The sequence below is a fragment of the Salmo salar genome, chromosome ssa13 (genome assembly GCF_905237065.1).
Source record: "Salmo salar chromosome ssa13, Ssal_v3.1, whole genome shotgun sequence".
NCBI lineage: Eukaryota > Metazoa > Chordata > Actinopteri > Salmoniformes > Salmonidae > Salmo > Salmo salar.
In genome coordinates, this window is record NC_059454.1 from 29,126,662 (window position 1) to 29,147,943 (window position 21,282).

Here is a 21,282-nt window from a genome sequence, read left to right on the forward strand (position 1 = left end):
TTTATTTACAATTCAAGGCACACTTAACCAGCATGGCTACCACAACATTCTGCAGTGATACGCCATCCCACCTGGTTTGTGCTTAGTGGGACTATCATCTGTTTTTCAACAGGACAATGACCAAACACACCTCCAGGCTGTGTAAGGGATATTTGACCAAGAAGGAGAGTGATGGAATGGAGCATCAGATGACCTGGCCTCCACAATCACCCAACCTCAACCCAATTGAGATGGTTTGGGATGAGTTGGACCGCAGAGTGAAGAAAAAGCAGCCATCCAGTGCTCAGCATATGTGGGAACTCCTTCAAGACTGTTGAAAAAACTTTCCAGGTGAAGCTGGTTGAGATTATGCCAAGAGTGTGCAAAGCTGTCACCAAGGCTGCTTTGAAGATTCTAAAATCTAAAATATATTTTGATTTGTTTAACACTTTTTTGGTTACTACATGATTCCATATGTGTTATTTCATAGTTTTGATGTCTTCACTATTATTCTACAATGTAGAAAATTGTAAAAAATAAAATAAAAAAAATACCTTGAATGAGGTGTGTCCAAACTTTTGACTGGCACTGTATATTTATTTATATTCCGGACTCTGACATTGCTCGTTCTGATGTTACTCGTTATGATATGTTTAGCATTTTTTAAACAGCTGAAACAGCTTTTTTTCCTGCAATCTACAACCATAATGTTTATGCTTAATTCTGTGTGGGGGAAAATGTGTATGTTTTTCTGCATATCTAAGCATACCTCTTGAGCTGTTTTTTTAAGAAACTAAATATGCTTCTCTGCATATCTGGGTAAAAGATTGAAAGGAATGTGAGTCTTATTCAGTACAATGAGTTATTGCTTGCTTTTTTTAAGTCTACCAACCTTGCCAGCAGGCATACCAGTTAAGCTATTTAGACAAGCTAGCTAATCTAACTAGCTAGTTATAAGTTTAGGACATGGGGAACCTATATGGTCTAGCTAAGATAATAAAATCGCTAAGTGGCTGGTAGTATTAAAAAAAATAAAAAATAAAATAAACATTTTTAAACAGGACAAATCTGAGAGGGCACACACCTCTGGTTATTGTACTGCTAGATATTGCTGCGTAGTTGGAGCTAGAAGCATAAGCATTTCACTGAACCTGTGATAACATCTGCAAAACTGTGTACGTGAACAATAAACTTTGATTTGATAACTGGAGAAGGTGAGTAAATACATTACTTGGCATCAAGCAACATGGTCAAATATAAATAGTTAGACCATGCTGAAAAGTGATTGATTTATCATTCATGGCTCATTTTGTTTTTAAATGGTCTGCAGCTTCTGAGAAAAACTGTACACTACCAGTCAATTACGGTACCTCAAGAAATTTAGCTGAAATTACCTTCAATAAACAAATCTACGCATAGTGTAATGACATAAAAGTAAATCCATTTTAGAATAACATTTTCTTCTCTTCTCCTTAAAGCTGGTTGATTAAACCACTGTTGATATTTGATCAAGAAACAACAGTGGGGTGAATTGTTTGGCAGTTGGGTCGCGAGGGAAGCCCGACAGTTCAAGAGATCCAGTCTCTTTGCATAGAGAAAATGAACCCCTCCCATCTTCTTCTATCTCTGTCACTTTTGTTTTACACCAGATGCTCTTCATTCGAGGTACTAGCTTAATGGATTTTGACGCACGCAGCAAGTAGTGGTTTAGGGGTTTCCATGGGCAACACCCTCATCAGCACCTCTGACACTGCCTGGGTGACATCTCTGACTAGAACTTCCACAAAGAAAGTGACATCACTGGATTCCTCAAAGACTAGCCTCCATGGAAGAGTACATGTCCTTTTGATGTGAATTGGTGGGTAAGCGGTCTTACCATGACGCAGGTATGGGTAAGACTCATGATGATGTGGGTCCAGCCTTTCGACCGTGTTTGATCTTTCTCACAATCCAGACGTGATCAAGAAGTGGCACGGCGACAGGGCATGCTGCTGTGTGGCGTTTGGACCCCTACGTCAACGGATGTGCTCTAATGGCCACCTCCAGCTCGTTTCTCTCCGGTCGTCCAGTCGATGATGATGAACGTCAGGCTCATAGACATGAAGATGAAGCCCATGGCTGTAAAACAGGCAGCCTGAAACCAGCCAGAGAAAGAGTTGTTGGAATTCACCTTACAGTCATGAACATTTAAAAAAGAAAAATCCTGACACAAACCGGGGTTTCGGAAGTTCTTTCCAGAACCCATTGTGATACCACCCAAACACTCCGAAAACCTGAGGATTGTGTGGAGAGTTTTAACAAACATGTCTAGACAATGGCAGGAAAATGAATGTCATGTGAAAACCTACCGTGATCTTTGGTCTTGACTTCATTGGTTCTTGTTCGGTGGGAACAATGCGGAGGTAGAATAATCCTGGGAGGATGAAGATCAGACTAGGTGCAGTGGTGGCCCCTGGACAGCCAAATGAGACAATGAGTTAGTCCACTGGTAGGTACTCTTGTATGAGGCATATGTATTGTAAACTGTCCTTCCTGTAGTGTTAAGGGTGATGATGAGACATGGCATGTCAGGTTGATTGGTGAGTATGTAGAGAAAAAGCATCTAAGGCTGGATGGCAAGAACTGTTGTAGCCTATACTCATGAGCATATGAGTGCTTTTTTTCCAGAGTCTCACCAATGATGCCAAAGATGTCTCGGATATTGGGCACAATGATTACAAGAACGTTGACCACGAAGAGGAGACACAGGGCGATGGTGATGTGGCGTGCCCAATGGAAGGGTTTCTCTGGGAACAGGAGCTGGAGAATGGCTCTGCGAATCTGGAGAGAAAGAGGACTCAGGGGAGTATCTACAGTGAAACTTGCAACATGGCTGTCGAGTGTCAGTTATGAGGTATGTTTAAAGTCAATCAAACTAAACTAAAGACCCAATTGATGAAATTACATTCCATACACTTTCCTACCAATACCAACTCTGGGTTAAACAGAGAGTATAGGATGTACTGTACAAGCTAGCATCAGTTATTCTAAGCATGACACAGTAGCTTAACATTTAGAGAGAAATTGATATATACAGTATCTAGGCTATGTTGGTTTTGAAATGCAAACAATATTTAAAATGCAAACCATTGGAAGCGTCCTTAGAAATACAGTAATAATAGCAGGGGTTCCCAAACTTTTTGGGGCCGGGGACCTCTTTTGTGATAGCAAATTCATCAGGGACCCTCTTAAAATCAGAACACAACTCCGACTTTCGAGTGCGATAAAAATAACCAACCTCGGGCCCTGGGAAATAACATTTTAAAGGCACCCCTCTTCGCATCGGAGAGAAAACGGAGGAGTTTTCAAGGTCATTTCCTGCAATTCTACACATATTGTCCCATGGGGCAGAGAGACAATTTTGCAGTTTTAAAGCTTAAACTACAGTGCATTTATGTTCAAAATGACAATTTTACGAAATACAAGAAACTTGAGTTGAAAACTGGATCATTGATGGAGTACTGTGGATCCCTGTGAGCCTCCCAGGCCCCATTGTGCATCTAAGGGTAGCCTATATTGTAGATTAATAATATTGCAGTGTATTGTATTGTATTGCACCCTCTAAACTTGTTTCACAGACCCATTAGCCAAATTTGTTTCATCTGTTGTTGCTAGCAATATTTATTTAGAAAAAAAGGAGATCTTAGCGCAGAACCCCCAGGGTGGTTCCCAGTTCAGGAACCACTGAATTAGAGTACGTAATTAGAGCTAATGAGAGGAGGCTCTTACAGGAAAGAGGACCACGGGGACAGTAAGGGTGACTGCCACCAGCACGGCCACACGCACACACAGGATCAGGGTGTCCAGAGGGTCCACTTTGCTGTAGGTGTGCAGGAGCTCAGATTCCGTGTTCACTACATAAATATATATATGCACACAGACACAAACTGAGTATCTTTTGAAATTCTGAAATCCATATTTTTTTCTGTAGCGTGAATACGACTAAAGCTGTCTTGAAGCCCTGGTCTTACCGTAGAAGGTGAGGTAACCAAAGATGGCAGTGAGGAGGTACATGACGAACATGCCCATGATGGACACATTGGCAATACCCTGCATGCGCCTCTTGGTTGCGCTTTGGTGGAAAAGAAAGCAGGTTTTTTTTGTCTATTAATGAGGTAGAGGGATTACACTACTAATGTTACATTTATTATATTAAAAATGTCCCTTGACTTAATCAAAAGCCAACAGGTGTAGGTACATGTGTACAGTTGAAGTCGGAAGTTTACATACACCTTAGCCAAATAAACTGAGTTTAAATGTTTCACAATTCCTAACATTTAATCCTAGTAAAAATACCCTGTCTTAGGTCAGTTAGGATCACCACTTATTATAAGAATGTGAAATGTCAGAATAATAGTAGTGTGAATTATTTATTTCAGCTTTTATTTCTTTCATCACATTCCCAGTGGGTCAGAAGTTTACATACACTCAATTAGTATTTGGTAGCTTTGCCTTTAAATTGTTTAACTTGGGTCAAACGTTTCGGGTAGCCTTCAACAAGCTTCCCACAATAAGTTGGGTGAATTTTGGCCCATTCCTCCTGACAGAGCTGGTGTAACTGAGTCAGGTTTGTAGGCCTCCTTGCTTGCACACACTTTTTCAGTTCTGCCTACACATTTTCTATGGGATTGAGGTCAGGGCTTTGTGATGGCCACTCCAATACCTTAACTTTGTTGTCCTTAAGCCATTTTGCCACAACTTTGGAAGTATGCTTGGGGTCATTGTCCATTTGGAAGACCCATTTGCGACAAAGCTTTAACTTCCTGACTGATGTCTTGAGACGTTGCTTCAATATATCCACATCATTTTCCTTTCTCATGAGACCATCTATTTTGTGAAGTGCACCAGTCCCTCCTGCAGCAAAGCACCCCCCACTACATGATGCTTCCACCCCCGTGCTTCACGGGTTGGGATGGTGTTCTTCGACTTGCACGCCTCCCCCTTTTTCCTCCAAGAGGACATTTCTCCAAAAAGTACGATCTTTGTCCCCATGTGCAGTTGCAAACCGTAGTCTGGCTTTTTTTATGGCGGTTTTGGAGCAGTGGCTTCTTCCTTGCTGAGCGGCCTTTCAGGTTATGTCGATATAGGACGTGTTTTACTGTGGATATAGATACTTTTGTACCGGTTTCCTCCAGCATCTTCACAAGGTCCTTTGCTGTTGTTCTGGGATTGATCTGCACTTTTCGCACCAACGTACGTTCATCTCTAGGAGACAGAATGCATCTCCTTCCTGAGCGGTATGATGGCTGCGTGGTCCCATAGTGTTTATACTTCCGTACTATTGTTTGTACAGATGAACGTTGTACCTTCAGGCATTTGGAAATTGCTCCCAAGGATGAACCAGACTTGTGGAGGTCTACCATTTTTCTTCTGAGGTCATGGCTGATTTCTTTTGATTTTCCCATGATGTCAAGCAAAGAGGCACTGAGTTTGAAGGTAGGCGTTGAAATACATCCACAGGTACACCTCCAATTGACTCGAATTATGTCAATTAGCCTATCAGAAGCTTCTAAAGCCATGACATTATTTTCTGGAATTTTCCAAGCTGTTTAAAGGCACAGTCAACATAGTGTATGCAAGTTTCTGCCTCACTGGAATTGTGATACAGTGAATTATAAGTCAAATAATCTGTCTGTAAACAATTGTTGGGAAAATTACTTGTGTCATGCACAAAGTAGATGTCCTAACCGACTTGCTAAAACTATAGTTTGTTAACAAGAAATTTGTGGAGTGGTTGAAAAACGAGTTTTAATGACTCCAATCTAAGTGTATGTAAACTTCCGACTTCAACTGTATGTGTTGTACTGCAAATTAGTATCGGTAAAGAATGGTAAAGGTTGTCATATCAACATGGTGATGTGTGAAGGGAACAAATTGGGGGTTCATATTGTTTTGTGAACTTACTTTTTGAGTTCAGTGTAAATGGGAAGCACCTCGGGGTGACAAACAAAGGCGAACGCCAAGATGGGGATGGTATACGCCGTCTGGAAACCATATAAAGGATAAGTTAAATTAGCAGCATTGCACAAGGAGTGTTTGAGTAAACTCACAAGACGCTCTGCTTCAATACACATGGACAACCAGTTGCACTGGCTGTAACATGATATGTGCATGGATGCACAAAGTCATTAGCATATTGAATGACATGTGCTCCAACTGCAAATAGCTCCTAACTTTATGTGGTTGTATTGAAGCACAGTAAGAGCACAGGTGATGTGGAATAAACACTAAAACATATATTTTAACCTCCTGGTTAATGGTGAACATTTTGCCTTCACACTGTCCCTCCTCTTCCATAGTGGTGTTGATAATTGTTGTGTGATTGCTGCCATTTGGCACCAGGGGGCAGGGGATGTTGAATTTCTTGTATATGACCTTGAGCGAGAGAGAGAGAAAGAGAGAGAGAGAGAGAAGCGAGAGGTAGAGAGGAGAGAGAGAGTGGTGAGATGTCAGCAGAAACATATCAATCCTCTATAGCTGACAACCATGATCACATTTTTATTTATTTTTTATAACCTTTATTTACCTAGGCAAGTCAGTTAAGAAAAAATCCTTATTTACAATGTGTGCCGCCCTATGGGACTCCCAATCACGGCCGTTTGTGATACAGCCTGGAATCGAACCAGGGTCTGTAGTGACGCCTTCAGCACTAAGATGCAGTGCCTTAGATCGCTGCGCCACTCGGGAGCCCTAGACATATCTCTAGTTAACTTGTGAATTCCTGTCCAAAGCCTCATTCATCATTCTGCTTTTGCTAATTGATCAAGGTCAACGATAGAATTTGTCACGATAACAATGTACCTTTCTGCAGTAAGGCATTTTAAAAGCAATGCCCAGAATTGTATCAACACCATGCACAGTAGTGTAATCTAGGATTGTGCTCAAGTATTCAAGCAACATTGAACAGTTTCAAACATTTTAACTATAGTTTTAACATATTACAATATTAAAATAATAATTTGGCCAAATGTGGTTAATTTATGATGTTGCCCCATCCCCTTTTCTTTGTATGTCAACATAATCAGACAATAACCCATTTCAGAAAGTTAACGTATCCATGTTCTTAGCTAATTTCACCATTGTACAACAAGGCCTGGCTGGCTGTGAGTATACAAAACAGGAGCTAACATGAAATGTCATGTGAGGTAGAGTGGCACAAGATATAAATATCTCCTCATAAATTGTCGAGGGCACATCAGTACCACAGTCTTTAGTCATGACTCATGCCCTAAGCTGTTAACACATTTAACACATTAACAATGGTAAATAATCACTAAAAACAGAGCATGGACAATGGAAGTCCAATCATCAGGAGGTGAAAAGCATATGCCACATCAGAATATAATATTGAAATGTATGATTGCTTGTATAATATATATTGTAATATAATACAGTATAGACATCCATCATCAGATGTCATCAGATAGTCACTCACCGAGGAAAGGAAAAAGACCATGCAGGTGAGGGAGAAGCCACTGGTGTAACCCAAATACCCTGCAAGATGCAACCAAGGATTGTTACTACAACAAAAACAACAACAACCATCCCACATCCCAGCTGACAATGTTTGGTTTCCAGAACACGTCTGCTCCTGGCCTAAAATATATCCTTAACAGAGCAGAGTCTATAGTCATTCAAATGCTTGGTTTTATGAATAAAGAGGTGCTGACTGAAAGATTGACAGCCAGTGAGGTCATTAGCAGCCATGAGGAAAAGTCAAAGGTCATTATGAGGTCAGTCACATACCCAGTTGTCTCATCAGGGCAAGTGGGAGGATGACGCATACACTGACGATGATGATGAGGTAATTCCCATTCAGGAACCAATCTCTAATTTAAAACATAAGCAAAAACCAAAACATAGCCAGACACAAAAGTTAATTACTTCTAGGTTCATTATGGCATGCAATGTAGACTATACTAGGAAACATATTGTTTAGGGGCAATTGATGCAATGTTAGGTAAAAATGGCTTGTGGTTCTGGTGGGATGGCTAACACAGTTTAGGGACCTGGGGGTAAGCACTGGAGACCTGGGGGTAGGCATAGGGATCGTAAGGTGCGGCATATTTTGCTGGGTCCATATATAATGCATTAGCCAATCCTGGGTTTTAGCACCAAGTATTGGGAGGGTTGACTAGTTTGGGTTGGCAGTGAAGAGGAATGAGGATGGTACAATGGACAGATAATAAAGATTGGATGGGGGTGAAAGTCCAGTCCTAACTATAGGAGTTTAGATCTGATTGGTTCCAGAGAGGGATCAATCAGGAAAGAGTGATCTGGGCTTATGGGGATTTTAACAGCTAGCTTGTTGCATGTTACACCCCCTAAATATTTTTTACTAATTTTATTTATTTAACTAGGCAAGTCAGTTAAGAACAAATGTTTAATTACAATGACGGCCTACACCGGCCAAACCCGGACGACGCTGGGCCAATTGTGTGCCGCCCTATGGGACTCCCAATCATGGCTGGTTGTGATACAGCCTGGAATCGAACCAGGGTGTCTGTAGTGACGCCTCAAGCACTCAGATGCAGTGCCTTAGACCGCTGCGCCACACAGGAGCAGTGTTTTCGTGGACAAGTAACGTTGTCAAGAAAAACTCCTGGCCTTAAACATACATCAGTAAGTGTGCCGAAGACAATAGTCCTCATGTTAGTTTGCTACACTGAAAGGTGTGGAAAGGTGCTGCTCCACTTACCCAGTGTTTGATGACAAGCCCAGAAAGGCTTGAATGACCAGAGGTAACTCATACTTCACAATGAAGAGGTAACTGGACATTGCTGGAGGGGGTTAAACATATTTCAGAGTTGTTAACTTCTATTATCATAAGAAACACAGACACACCCTGCCCATTTTACCTGTATTTTAGTCTGCCTAAAAAGGCTTAGCAATATCACACAAACATTGGAGGAAAACTTTCTGTCATGAACCACTAAAACTTTTATGAGCCATGAAATCCATGAGTGCAGTGAAGCCATGAGTGCATTTATATTTACCCATGTGGTTCTCTTCAAAACAGATACTATGTGTTAGTGCCAGTGGGTGAATATATTACTGTATTAGAGGGGCAAAATGTTTTTGCACTTTTATGGACAGAGGGTCCTATTCAATCAAACTCAATGACCCAATTCCTCCTCCTAGGTACTTACCACCAATGTTGTGAAAGGTTATAATGACACCCGCTGCTATTTTTCCTGGGTGTCCAAAAGCCCGGAAGCCCAGCTGTTCATACGCACGAATACCTGAACAGACAAACAAGACATTAGTCTGTTAAAGAGTAGACATGGGACAGGATCTATATGCCATGACATTAGAAGACACTTTTATCTAAAGTAACAGTGAGTGCATACATTTTTGTATATGTGACACCAGCGAACCAACAACTACCAATTTACAGACAGCTTGGTTCATATGGTGGATCCCTACTTTAGGTTTGTCTATAAAAAAAAGCTGTCATTTCTGTCAGGCATTTGTGGAGGGGTAAAATCACAGGTTTCTCAATGGTCCAAATGCAGAGGGAAAGTTTGTTGACAGAAAAGTCAGTTCACTTTTCTCACCTTGTTATGATAAACTTTGTGATTCAGCTTTCAATTTGTCTTTGATTCCTAAGGGTGATCCTTAGTAACACATACTCACCCACAACTCCAGCACTCTTAAGCAGGAGGTGAACCGAGTAGCTGGACAGACAGGCGATACATGTCAATAGGATTCTGCAGAGCACAAACAACTGACTTAGAGATTTTGGAAAGGTAAACAACATAATTAATTTCATGTGGATTCAGCCAATGTTAAAATAATGAATCCCATGGTCAGCCCACCGCTTCACAGATGCATCAAACAAACAAAGTAAACTCTACAAGAATAGACTGCCCTCCTGTGACAGCAAATTGATTGGCACAATGCACAAATTATTTATTCATAAACATTTAAACAATTCTTGACTTCTGACTGGACCTGACGTGAATGTGAGCAACCCAAAGTGCAAAGAATGCTGGGGAGCCATATCTGTGGTGTGCTCACTCACACCCAAGCTACGATTCATTAGCCAACTCTTTGCTATATTTAACTCCTGAAATCTGATTTAGGAGTCCAATGTGTCTCAAATCTCACCATATAAATGACATATGGACACACCAACACACACCACTCTTCGCCACTGTTCTTTTAACCATTTGAGAACCGTAAATGTTAAACATCAGATTGACTACTTTTTCATATCATTTTTGTCAGGATTCCACTGTAGTGTTTTGGTAACATTGTTGCTATGTGTTGTGCAGTAACAGTGTGTATCAAACCATATTGGGAGGATCTGTGACCTTTTGACAACAACAAAAAACAAGACAAATAATCCTTCCCCCAAAAATGTTGTCTTGCCAAGAGCTGTGTAATATTTAACTTGTTGGGGGTGTGTGTACTAATTTGTCTGTTGTCACATCAAGGAATCACATAGGGACATCATGTGTTGCTGTACTTACATAAAGAGAATGACGCCTGTGTTTGACATGGCATACGACAGTCCTAGAATTCCACTCCCCATTATGGCATTACTGAGGTTAAAGACGGACATTCCGAAAGAGGTTTTCCCCTCAAACTGCCAAGGACACAAAGACATGAATGTCCGTTGTTATAACTCCTCATGATGCCATTTCATGACATCTCAGCATAAAAAGGATGACTGCCAGCTCCAAAGCTGTTGCCATAGTTCTTCATACTCACATCTGTAAACTGGGGCTTCTTGGTCCCATCACTCTTATGTGGTAACATCTCCTCTTCCTCTTCCGCCTGCGGGATACTATGAAGTCAATCAAACCAAGGAAATATAAAAACTATACGGTTAAACAACACTCAATTTCTTCAATGTCCAACTTCAGCCAAGCAAAGTATAAATTATAATCCATTGTGTGCTTGAAAATGCTGTCCATGAAAGAGTACTGTATCCATTTAAATGTTTAAAATGCATCTGAGGTAAACTAGTGTTTACAAAAAGCATGTTTTCACTGGTATTTTTCCAGGTTTTCAACAGAAATATGATACATTTTCTGCAAAACCATAATGACAGTGGATTTCATTTAACTTGTTTAATCTGCTCAAAATAGCCGAACAAACATAACAATACATTTCTGTGCTAAAAAAAAACAGGGCAAAAAACTAGTTGAATGAACATTGTTTCCACGTTATTTCAATAAAATAAATCAATGTGATGATGTTGAATCAACGTGGAAAATGTCGTCTTTTTTTCTCCCAACTTTTAACCTAAATCCAATGTCATGGTGAAATGTTTTTTGTTGTTGAATTTGCATTAGTTGACAACCACCACAAGACCATGTCAAACTAGACTGTAGACAATTCATCTACACAAACAGTGACAAATATAGGGTGGTAATAGTCTTGTCTGTCAGAAAACAAACACAAATATCCTTGGAATTTGTGGAATCTTGGCGGCCTTTTTGAAATCAAAATACTATCATGCACACAACTGGCAGAATGATAATATCATGCATGCCAGGTAGCAATATGTGCAGTCAAAGAGGACACATACCCATTTTCCAAAGGGACGAAGCCATGGTGGTGACCATTTGATAGTTTTTGGAGTTCCATATTGTTTTTTGCTGATACAAAGAGGGCTGGGTGTGACTTATGGTTCTTCACTGACTGGAGGAAAACATTGAAGGATTCACAAGGAGGCTAAAGTTCCAATCTGAAAAAAGAGAAAAAGATGCACCTTAGCTAAATGAACAACTTATCTTTTGGATGTCATTCCAGATGATAGATTGAAAAATGTAAACAGTCAGGTTTGACATACATTGAAAATGGTTTGGGAAATTTGCACGTTGCAAAGTGAAGCCTAGACTCTAGGGTAACTGTGGGAGTTGTCAAGTTGTCTTTCACTATGGGACCACATGTCTGCTTCCCACCAGAGAAATCCATAGCACCACTCTCTCCCTGCATGTGTCATTTCATTTGACGGCTCAGGTTGCATTGCCAGTAATGAGACTCCTGGCTACTTTTGAATTCCTTCCAATAGAATTCCTTCCAATATAAGTCCTGTCAATAGCATTTGAATGAGGACAACCATACTGTAAACAGGTGAAATCAAATCCCCTTGCTCAATGTTTCTGACACAACAGGATTTGGAAAAGTGGGCTGTTACCATTACTCTTTCAGTAGGGTTTGGTTTACTTGGCAGATCTACCTTGAAGTCCTTCTGCATACAACTCAAAATTGATGTAACACTTTCCTCCATTACAAAATGAAGTACAGACTGTTAGGGCCAGTTCTTTTTTTGTTTCAATCAACTCACGTTTCCCAGAAAAGGGATGTAAATCTGATATAAACTAAACCTGGAAGCACTGTGTTGCCATCACAGACTTTGTTGTGAACACAAACTTTGTTAACTCTGTTATTTATCAATATTTTATTTATCCAGGTGAGTGCCATTGAGGTAGGAATCTCTATTTAAGGGATCCCTGGTATTGGTTAAGGATTTCACTCTTGTACATCTACACTGCAGTGTTGCTAAAGTGTAAGATACCTACCAGCCCTATGCCAACTGGTGTGCCAGCTGGGATTTGACGTCATTACAGACGAAACTGGCAAACAAGAAATGTCACAATTTGCTGAACAAATAGAGTTATATGAGGCTGCTTACATAACGCCTTCTGATACATTGACACAAGAATTACAGTGCCTTAAGAAAGTATTCACACCCCTTGACTTTATCCACATTTTGTTGTGTTACAGCCTACATTTCAAATGGCTTAAATGTAGATGTTGTGTCACTCATCTATACACCCCATAATGTCAACGTGGAATTATGTTTTTAATTTTTTTGTTTTGTTACAAATTAATAAAAAATGAAAAGCTGAAATGTCTTGAGTCAATAAGTATTCAACCCCTTTGTTATTGCAAGCCTAAATAACTTCAGGAGTAAAAATGTGCTTAACAAGTCAAATAATAAGTTGCATGGACTAACTCTGTGTGCAATAATTGTGTTTAACATTATTTTTTAATGACTAACCCATCTCTTTACCCCACACATACAATTATCTGTAAGGTCACTTAGTCGAGCAGTACATTTCAAGCACAGATTCAACAGCAAAGACCAGTGAGGTTTTCCAATGCCTCGCAAAGAAGAGCAACTATTGGTAGATGCGTAAAAAAAAAAGCAGACATTGAATATCCCTTTGAGCATGGTGAAGATATAAATGACACTTTGGATGGTGTATCAATACACCCAGTCACTACAAAGATACAGGCGTCCTTCCTAACTCGGTTGTCAGAGAGGAAGGAAACAGCTCAGGGATTTCACCATGAGACCATTGGTGATTTTAAACCAGTTACAGAGTTAAATAGCTGTAATAAGAAAAAACTGAGGATGGATCAACAACACTGCAGTTACTCCACAATACTAACCTAAATGACAGAGTGAAAAGAAGGAAGCCGGTACAGAATATAAATATCCAAAACATGCATCCTATTTGCAATAAGGAACTAAAGTAAAACTGCTAAGAATGTGACAAAGAAATGTACTTTTTGTCTGAATACAAAGCATTATGTTTGGGGCAAACACAACACATCACTGAGTACCACTCTTCATATTTTCAAGCATGGTGCATTATGTTATGGGCATGCTTGCCATCGGCAAGGAATAGGGAGTTTTTTTGGACAAAAAGAAAAAGAATAGAGGCAAAGTCCTAGAGGAAAACCTGGTTCAGTCTGCTTTCCAACAAACACTGGGAGTCAAATCCACCTTTGAGCAGGACATTAACCTAAAATGCAATGCCAAATATACATGAGTGGCCTAGTTACAGTTTTGATTTAAATCAGCCTGAAAATCTATGGCAGGACTTGAAAATGACTGTCTAGCAATGATCAACAACCAACTTGATAGAGCTTGAAGAATTCTTTAAAAAATTATGGGCAAATATTAGACCATCCAAATTTGCAAAGCTCTAAGAGACTTACCCAGAAAGACTCACAGCTGTAATCGCTGTCAAAGGGGATTCTAACATGTATTGACTTAGGGGGATGAATACTTATCTAATCAAAATATATTTGTGTTTTATTTTCCATTAAAAAAAAAAGTAAAATATAATTTTGTGTGGATCGTTGACAAAAAAATGTAAATTGAATCAATTTTAATCCCTAATTGTAACACAACAAAATGTGGAAAAACTTAAAGGGGTGTGAATACTTTCTGAAGGCACTGAGTACAACAGGATAAGGCATGTGTCCCTTTATCAAGCCTTGTCAGTTGTGTTTGCCCACTGACAAGGCAATGCTGTATTTTGTTATCTTATAGCTAGGCTACTTTTGTTCTCAGTGTGCTGTATTACAGACAATAGTATTTTCATTCAAAAACATGGTCTGACTAGCCAAAGAAAATATCCAAGTATGTCTGAACTTTCAACGTGTAGGCCTATGCTTAACTCATGACTAATGTTCTTTGTTACCCCCACACAACATTTTTGTCTATTTTATTATGGCATGAAAGTACAACCAACATACAGTATCTTGGATAAAAGCAGCCATATATCATAGTTGCTGCTTTTGAAAGTAAGCTTTTCTGTTTGACCTTTACCATAGAAAACATTACTGCTTCTTGCAACTTTAAGAAACTGTGTTGCACTGCTGAACCCAATGACCCTCTAGAGGAAAGATGTGTTTTCTAGTACAAGTGATGCGGGATGTTGGAATTCACATTTAAATGCACGCCAGAAGTTTTTCTTAAACCCTGGGATGGATACGTGGCTCACTGGGTCCAAAGATGCAGTTTGGAGTAAATCCAGGTTTTTACTCGCTGCAACTCCCCACCAGTTGCTAGAGACCTCAGCCTTGTAACCTATCATGTCAACTGTGAGTTTGATAAGGTTCGACCACTCTGACATCACATGACACATCATGCGCTTTTCAAACGTGACTCAGGTAGCGGGTTCCCTAACACGTATTAGACTTTTTCTGAGAGACACATGATTATTGGATATGATTGGATGATTTGTCAGAATGTGACATCTGATGACACATACTCAGATCACACTTTATTTGGATAGTCCGGATAGTCCATCTGTAGATGCTCTACAGATGGTCATACTATCAACAAACTATCTGTTGATAAGCAACTGTTGATAAGAAACCTGTTAAGGTTACGGTTAGGGTTAGGATTAGAATAAGGGTTAGGGTAAGGGTTAAGGTTAGAGTTACAGCTAGGGCTAGGGTTAAGGTAAGGGTTAAGGTTAGGATAAGAGTTAAGGTTAGGGATAGGGATAAGGTTTAGTAGCTAGTTAGTTGAAATGTTACTGATAGTCTGTAGAGCATCTACAAATGAACTATCCAAATAAAGTGTTACCCTTTGATATGGGTAAATTGTACTCCAATGATGTCCTATGGGGCAACTCTAGTTTCTATATCAATAATACCCAACAACTTTCATCATCAGCCAAATGTAAAGTGATAAATGTTACCTATATAACATATACAACAATGTAATCCCGCACATATCATACTACACACAAAATAAAATACTTGCTACAGATTTGTGATTGGTTTGGTTATGCAGTTTGTAATAGAAATATCATGTAGCAGCTCGGTTTGAAGGCCAGTGAGATTTGTGGGAGCCTGTGTCTCATGTGTTCTATCGACAGCGATGCCAAACCATAATTCAGGAAATAATGTATTGCGAGGAAATGTGTGAGAAAAGAACGTCAAGGTCTTGATATAACTATTACTGTGCTATTACATTTAGATAAGGATTAAGAAAAAAGTTGAATATATTTGCAGAGCCTAAACCTTGATGGAAAGGACACCAACATTTAGAAAAGCCATATGTGAAATCACACCAGTTCAATGGAAAAAAGAACTCACAAACATACATTTTATGTCTGCCGCAGAATGTCACCCTTATTTTCTAAAGGTCCAATGCATCTGTTTTTATCTAAATGTTAAATCATTTCTGGGTAACAATTAAGCACCTTAATGTAATTGGTTTTAATCAAAATTGTCAAAAATTAACAAAAATAGCTTCTTCGCAAAGAGCAATTTCTCAAGAAAGAATTTTGCTAGGACTGTCTGGGAGTGGGGAGGGGTAAACTGAAAACTGGCTGTTAATGGCAGAGAGGTTTGGAACTCTCTTTCTTATTGGTCTATTAAGTAAGCAGGCCAAAACTACATGCCACAAAAACAGGCTGAGATTTCAGACTTCAAAAAAGCTCTGATTTCAAACAGCTCTTAGACTAAAGAGCTTTATCATAATTTTCACAATTTCACAGTATTATTCCAACCTCATAGTGTGGAAATATATATAAAACACAGGAAAATCTAGTTTTTGACTGCACTTGGTCTTTAATGAATCTACTAAACCCCCAACACATTTTTCATTCTGAACTCATAGACATTAGACCAGAAGAGGTCGTGTTCTTTAGACTAGCTGTCGCCATTGGCGTCGGCTAATGGGGATCCTAATAAATCAAAAACTCCTTACACACACCTCCCCTGAGAGAACTGGTTATGCTAATGCAGATAATGTAGCTCTTAACCTTTACCATACAGATTTTATGAACAACTTACCCCTTTAAAAACAGTTCATTTTTCAGTGAAGTATCTCCCTCTAATGTACTAAGATCCGATTCAGGTAACAATCTATCCACACTCTCTAGTGAGTCAGTCAGTCAGTCCGTCTATATATTATTTACTTAACCTTCTCAGCACCCAGTTGAAGCCCTTCGGAAAGAGTGAGTGTAGCAAGAGATAAAGAGAACAATAGAGAAGAGGAGATAAAGGGAGAGTGGGAGTTTTCAGTTACAGTTTATTTAGTAATACCACTTAACTATTTATTTTCCATAAATCTTTAATGCTCAAAATATTGAAAGTCTGTGTGTGTGTGTGTGTGTGTGTGTGTGGGGGGGGGTAGGTGTCTGCAGTTCCCACACCCATTCCACCAACATTCCTTTCTCTGTCTCTCTTCCTTTTCACATTTCTACATTGCTACGTTACATGTGTGATTTTTCTCCTCGCTAAGTTGCTCCCTCTTCAGCTAAAATCTTTATTCTAATACATGAAGAGCCCCTGGCAAGAAAGGGTCGGGCATGCACATTCTTGCATTGCGTCTTGGGAATCAAACTCCAGAATGCCTTTCGACTGTGTTCTCTCTTCACACCAACACAATATGTTTCCCAAAAAAATCAACACCTAACCATCACCGCTACTACAAACAAACACACACATAAATGCACTGGTGACCCATGCACACACACGCACGCACACAAACACACATTATCTATTTCTAAACACATTATCTACATTGCAATGCTCTTTCGTTGAAATGTAGTCTTTTCTGATGTTTATGTTGGATGTTTTAGGAAGTTGAGTGCTTTTCCAGCCACAGTGGTCGGCAACCAATACAGCCAGGAAATCCTCTCTCAGTGAAGAAGGATGATCTCAGGTTAAAAAGGTCTAAAATGAAAGCGGTGTTTCTGATAAAATGTCTGTTTTAATATTTAGCTAAAAAGCCAAACAAGCTAGGTTTCTTATATGATGGATTATTGACTGCCATCAGAAAACACAGCTTAATCTGTAATGGGAAGAAAAAGTTAATAGTGGGAGATCCATCAACCATCAACCAAAGCCTGTTGAATCGTGCTTTCGGCCCACAGAAGAACCACAAATATGTACCACCATGTGACGGTAGTTTGAAATGGTGGAATGACATTGCAACTTCCCTGTATTACTGAAGCTAGTATTCAGCTATTTATATGTTTCCAATGCTTAGTTGCTGAGTGAGTGAGAGAAACAAATATGCCTGAAGAAAAAAAGGGAAAGTATTAGGCACAGCAGAGAACAGCACATAAAACACCTTCTGACCCCATCTTTTCTGTGCAATAGAGGGGTGTATACATTACATATTACGCAATAACCTTCCATTTTTGTCTTGCTTTCTATTGGCTGATTAAGAGGTTGCTATGCAGATTATGTAAATATAATTTGAGGAAGAGCTATAAATTATGTTCTCTAATGGTAGGATCAACTGATTCTTGCATTTATTAGACAAAGTGAAAAAATTGGTTTCTTGCTCAAACAACTGAAGTAGCCAGTTAACCCGCTTGCTTATAGTTGCACTAGGGTCGGTAGCAGAAGCCAAAGCAACCATTTTGGAATGTTTGTGTTAGCTAATCAGCTCCTTTGTTGTTCAAAGGAGCTGACGAAAACAGCAGTTTACTTCAAAATGTTCAATCTTCTTGGTGTAACAGTTGGGATAATGGGACAAAATCAGAGTACAACACATTTGTCATCCCTTGATTAAAGTACCTTTTCCGAGCCATACTTCGCCCCGGGCTCCGTGTTGTCTTATTATACACAGGAATGCTGTCAGACCCCAGTGCAGCTGTAAGGAAGTGGGTTGGATCTGCTGGCTAACAACTGAAGTAGAAGGCATTCCATTGGACACTAGAGTCCAGTAGACACTCAATTATAAAAATAGAGTTTATTACAGATCCACACAAACTGTGACATTTCGGTCCGAGACTTTCGCATTTACAGACAAAGAATGAGTTCAGGATCCATGAGTGGTGGGTTTGATTCACATTAAAAAACAGTCAGACCAGAAAAATATTAATCAATCATTACACTTAACTATAAAACATGCTGTTCTGCGTAATTCCCTAAATACATTGTCAGTCACACAAAGGAGACAGTGGCCACTGAATCTGTTTGTCAGTTGGTGCAGTTACTCCTGTGAGCTCACTACTTATCACACTGTGTCTGTCTTTGACCTTTCTGAATTGACTTATTCAGACCAGTGTTCCAACAATTCATATATATATATATATCCACATACATGACACTGCTCAGGAAAAAACTGAATCATAAAACTGAATTATTCAAATAATGTTGTGGAAATCAAATCATGTCGTACTACTGACAATGACAAGTTCCACTATGCTACCTCACAATGCTACCTCACTGACAATGACAAATTACACAATGCTACCTCACAATGCTATCTCACTGACAATGACAAATTCCACAATGCTACCTCACAACAATCCCTACCGATGTCCACCAGTGGAATTTCAATGGTATTTTACCCTTCTTGTCAAGTTCCTGCTATGACCCCCACGTGGCAATGCAATACATAGAGCAGAATAAAGGAATGTTCTATTACCTTCAAATGCAGAGAACGTAGAGTTTCAAAGACAGAGAGTTAGTGAACTGTGTCCTGAGAAGAAGAGATGTTTTCTTGGCCACGGTGTTGTTTTGCCCAATTGTAATTGGCCTGAGTTTATAGCCAAGAAGAAAGAGCAGAGTGTCTGCTAAGAGTAAGGGAGAGGGTTAGGGGGCGAGCACATATAGAGGAAAAGGCACTAAAAGGGAGGGTTGTTCAAAATGATGGTCTCAAGTTTCTTATGATGTCACACATGCTCACTACTTTGCTGCTGTCAAAAGCAGGCGGTCAGGGGCCTTTTCTCGCAACAATTGCTCCATTGGGAATCTATCACATTTGGAAGAGGCACACTCAGATACACTAGACCCATTGACTTGTTGTCCTATCAGCATACTTCATTCTTACATGCCCCCCTTTTCCAAAAAAAACTGGCAACATTGGAAATAAATATGGTGAGGTGATCAACCTCTGGTTGCTTTAGAGTCCGGCCCAGTGGTATGAGTTACATCAGGCCCCCTTATGAAATACAGTCGAAAGGAAAGGTAAACCCCAAGGCTACATGAAGCTCAACTCAGAACTGCTGAAAGCAGTCAAACGTTTTAAACTCAATAGAGTCGTTAAGACAAAGCTGCATCCAAACACCAGATGGCAGAAAAGGAAAGTACTCCCATGGTTGTCATTCTGATTCTGATGAATCAGGGATAGTGACTTTTGTAAATGTGTTTGTTACTAGAAATCTCTGCATTAAAAAATGTATATAAAATGTAGGACCTATAACATCTGAGATTTGCTGAAGAAAAAAAATACACTGTTTATAACTGTTTAGGGGTGATGAGGGTGCTGTAGCACACTCTGAACAATCAGAAGAAAAAAAATATATAAATAATTTGTGGTCACACCCAATGATGTGTATAAATCCCGGATGACTGACAGGGGCACCATATTGGCAGACCTCCATTCTAAAAAAAGATTTTGGAAGCTATAGAAATACATTTATTAATGTCTACATTCGTTTTTTGACACATTTATTATATTACGCACACCTTAATCCATACTTTTAAATGATATTATGTGAGCTAAACATAAAACATATATAAAACATTTTCCTTAAAGTATTTGTTTTAGAGAATACTAATGTTACGGTCCCCACTACAACAACAAAAATACATGTAATTTTGTCCTTGAAACATTTAATTTAAATAGTGTAGAATTCCATTCATTCCTATGGAGGACTGCTCCAACTGGGGAGTGCCAATATGGCCGACAGGTGGCTTCAAAGCCTCACCACCTCCCTTCCAGACACACTCGACCCACTCTAATTCGTCTGACAGATCAACGGATGACGCAATCACCATTGCACTGCACACTGCCCTCACCCACCTGGACAAAAGGAATGCATATGTGAGGATGCTGTTTCTTCAAATGCAGCTTGACCTTCAATACCGTAGTGCCCTCTAAGCTCACCACAAAGCTCACAGCCCTGGGACTGAACTCCTCCCTATGCAACTGGGTCCTGGACTTCGAATAAGAAAAAAAGTGTTAAGAAAGTATTTACTAAAATAAACTGAAATAAAAAATAAATAGACCAAATAAAAATCTATTAAACAAATACGAAAAATAACTGATAATTAAGGAGCAACAATAAAATAACACAGAGTCAATGTGCAAGGGCACCGGTTAGTCGAGATAATTGAGGTAATATGTACATGTAGGTAGAGTTAAAGTGACTATGCATGGATAATAAACAGAGAGTAGCAGCAGTGTAAAAATGGGGGGTGTGGACAATGCACATAGTACGGGTGCCATTTGATTAGCTGTTCAGGAGTCTTATGGCTTGGGGCTAGAAGCTGTTAAGAAGCCTTTTGGACCTAGACTTGGGGCTCCGGTACCGCTTGCCGTGCAGTAGAGGAAAGAACAGTTTATGACTAAGGTGGCTGGAGTCTTTGGCAATTTTTCGAGCCTTCCTCTGACATCGCCTGGTATAGAGGTTCTGGATGGCAGGAAGCTTGGCCCCAGTGATGTACTGGGCCGTACGCACTACCCTCTGTAGTGCCTTGCGGTCAGAGGCCGAGCATTTGCCATACCAGGCGGTGATGCAACCAGTCAGG

General features: G+C 39.7%; 1 protein-coding gene across 3 annotated transcripts; it reads right to left on the minus strand.

Moving 5' to 3' along the window:
- Window positions 1-1,029: 1,029 nt before the first annotated feature.
- On the minus strand, window positions 1,030-19,395 carry slc38a5b (solute carrier family 38 member 5b). Of its 3 annotated transcripts, none has more exons than XM_014135281.2 (16): window positions 19,175-19,395; window positions 11,558-11,716; window positions 10,735-10,810; window positions 10,494-10,609; window positions 9,655-9,728; window positions 9,168-9,260; window positions 8,717-8,798; window positions 7,765-7,847; window positions 7,454-7,512; window positions 6,265-6,393; window positions 5,923-6,002; window positions 3,990-4,090; window positions 3,748-3,872; window positions 2,655-2,799; window positions 2,328-2,431; window positions 1,030-2,113 (listed from the first exon to the last, which is right to left on the minus strand). In XM_014135281.2, the coding sequence occupies exons 2-16, from the start codon at window positions 11,614-11,616 to the stop codon at window positions 2,009-2,011; spliced, it is 1,431 nt and encodes a 476-aa protein (XP_013990756.1). In that variant the 5' UTR covers window positions 11,617-11,716; window positions 19,175-19,395; the 3' UTR covers window positions 1,030-2,008. The 3 variants fall into 3 exon arrangements, with proteins under 3 accessions (XP_013990756.1, XP_013990758.1, XP_013990757.1); XM_014135283.2 differs by having other exon boundaries at window positions 10,735-10,800; window positions 19,175-19,366; XM_014135282.2 differs by lacking the exon at window positions 19,175-19,395 and adding an exon at window positions 16,582-16,808.
- Window positions 19,396-21,282: the final 1,887 nt, after the last annotated feature.

Bases quoted from the DNA above. Each gene is read 5' to 3' on its own strand.
- slc38a5b (XM_014135281.2), bottom strand. From the start codon at position 11,616: ATGGAACTCCAAAAACTATCAAATGGTCACCACCATGGCTTCGTCCCT. The intron at 10,610-10,734 runs GTGAGTATGAAG...TGTCCTTGGCAG, and splicing joins AGAAGCCCCAGTTTACAGAT to TTTGAGGGGAAAACCTCTTT. The intron at 3,873-3,989 runs GTAAGACCAGGG...ATATTTATGTAG, and splicing joins TGGTTACCTCACCTTCTACG to TGAACACGGAATCTGAGCTC.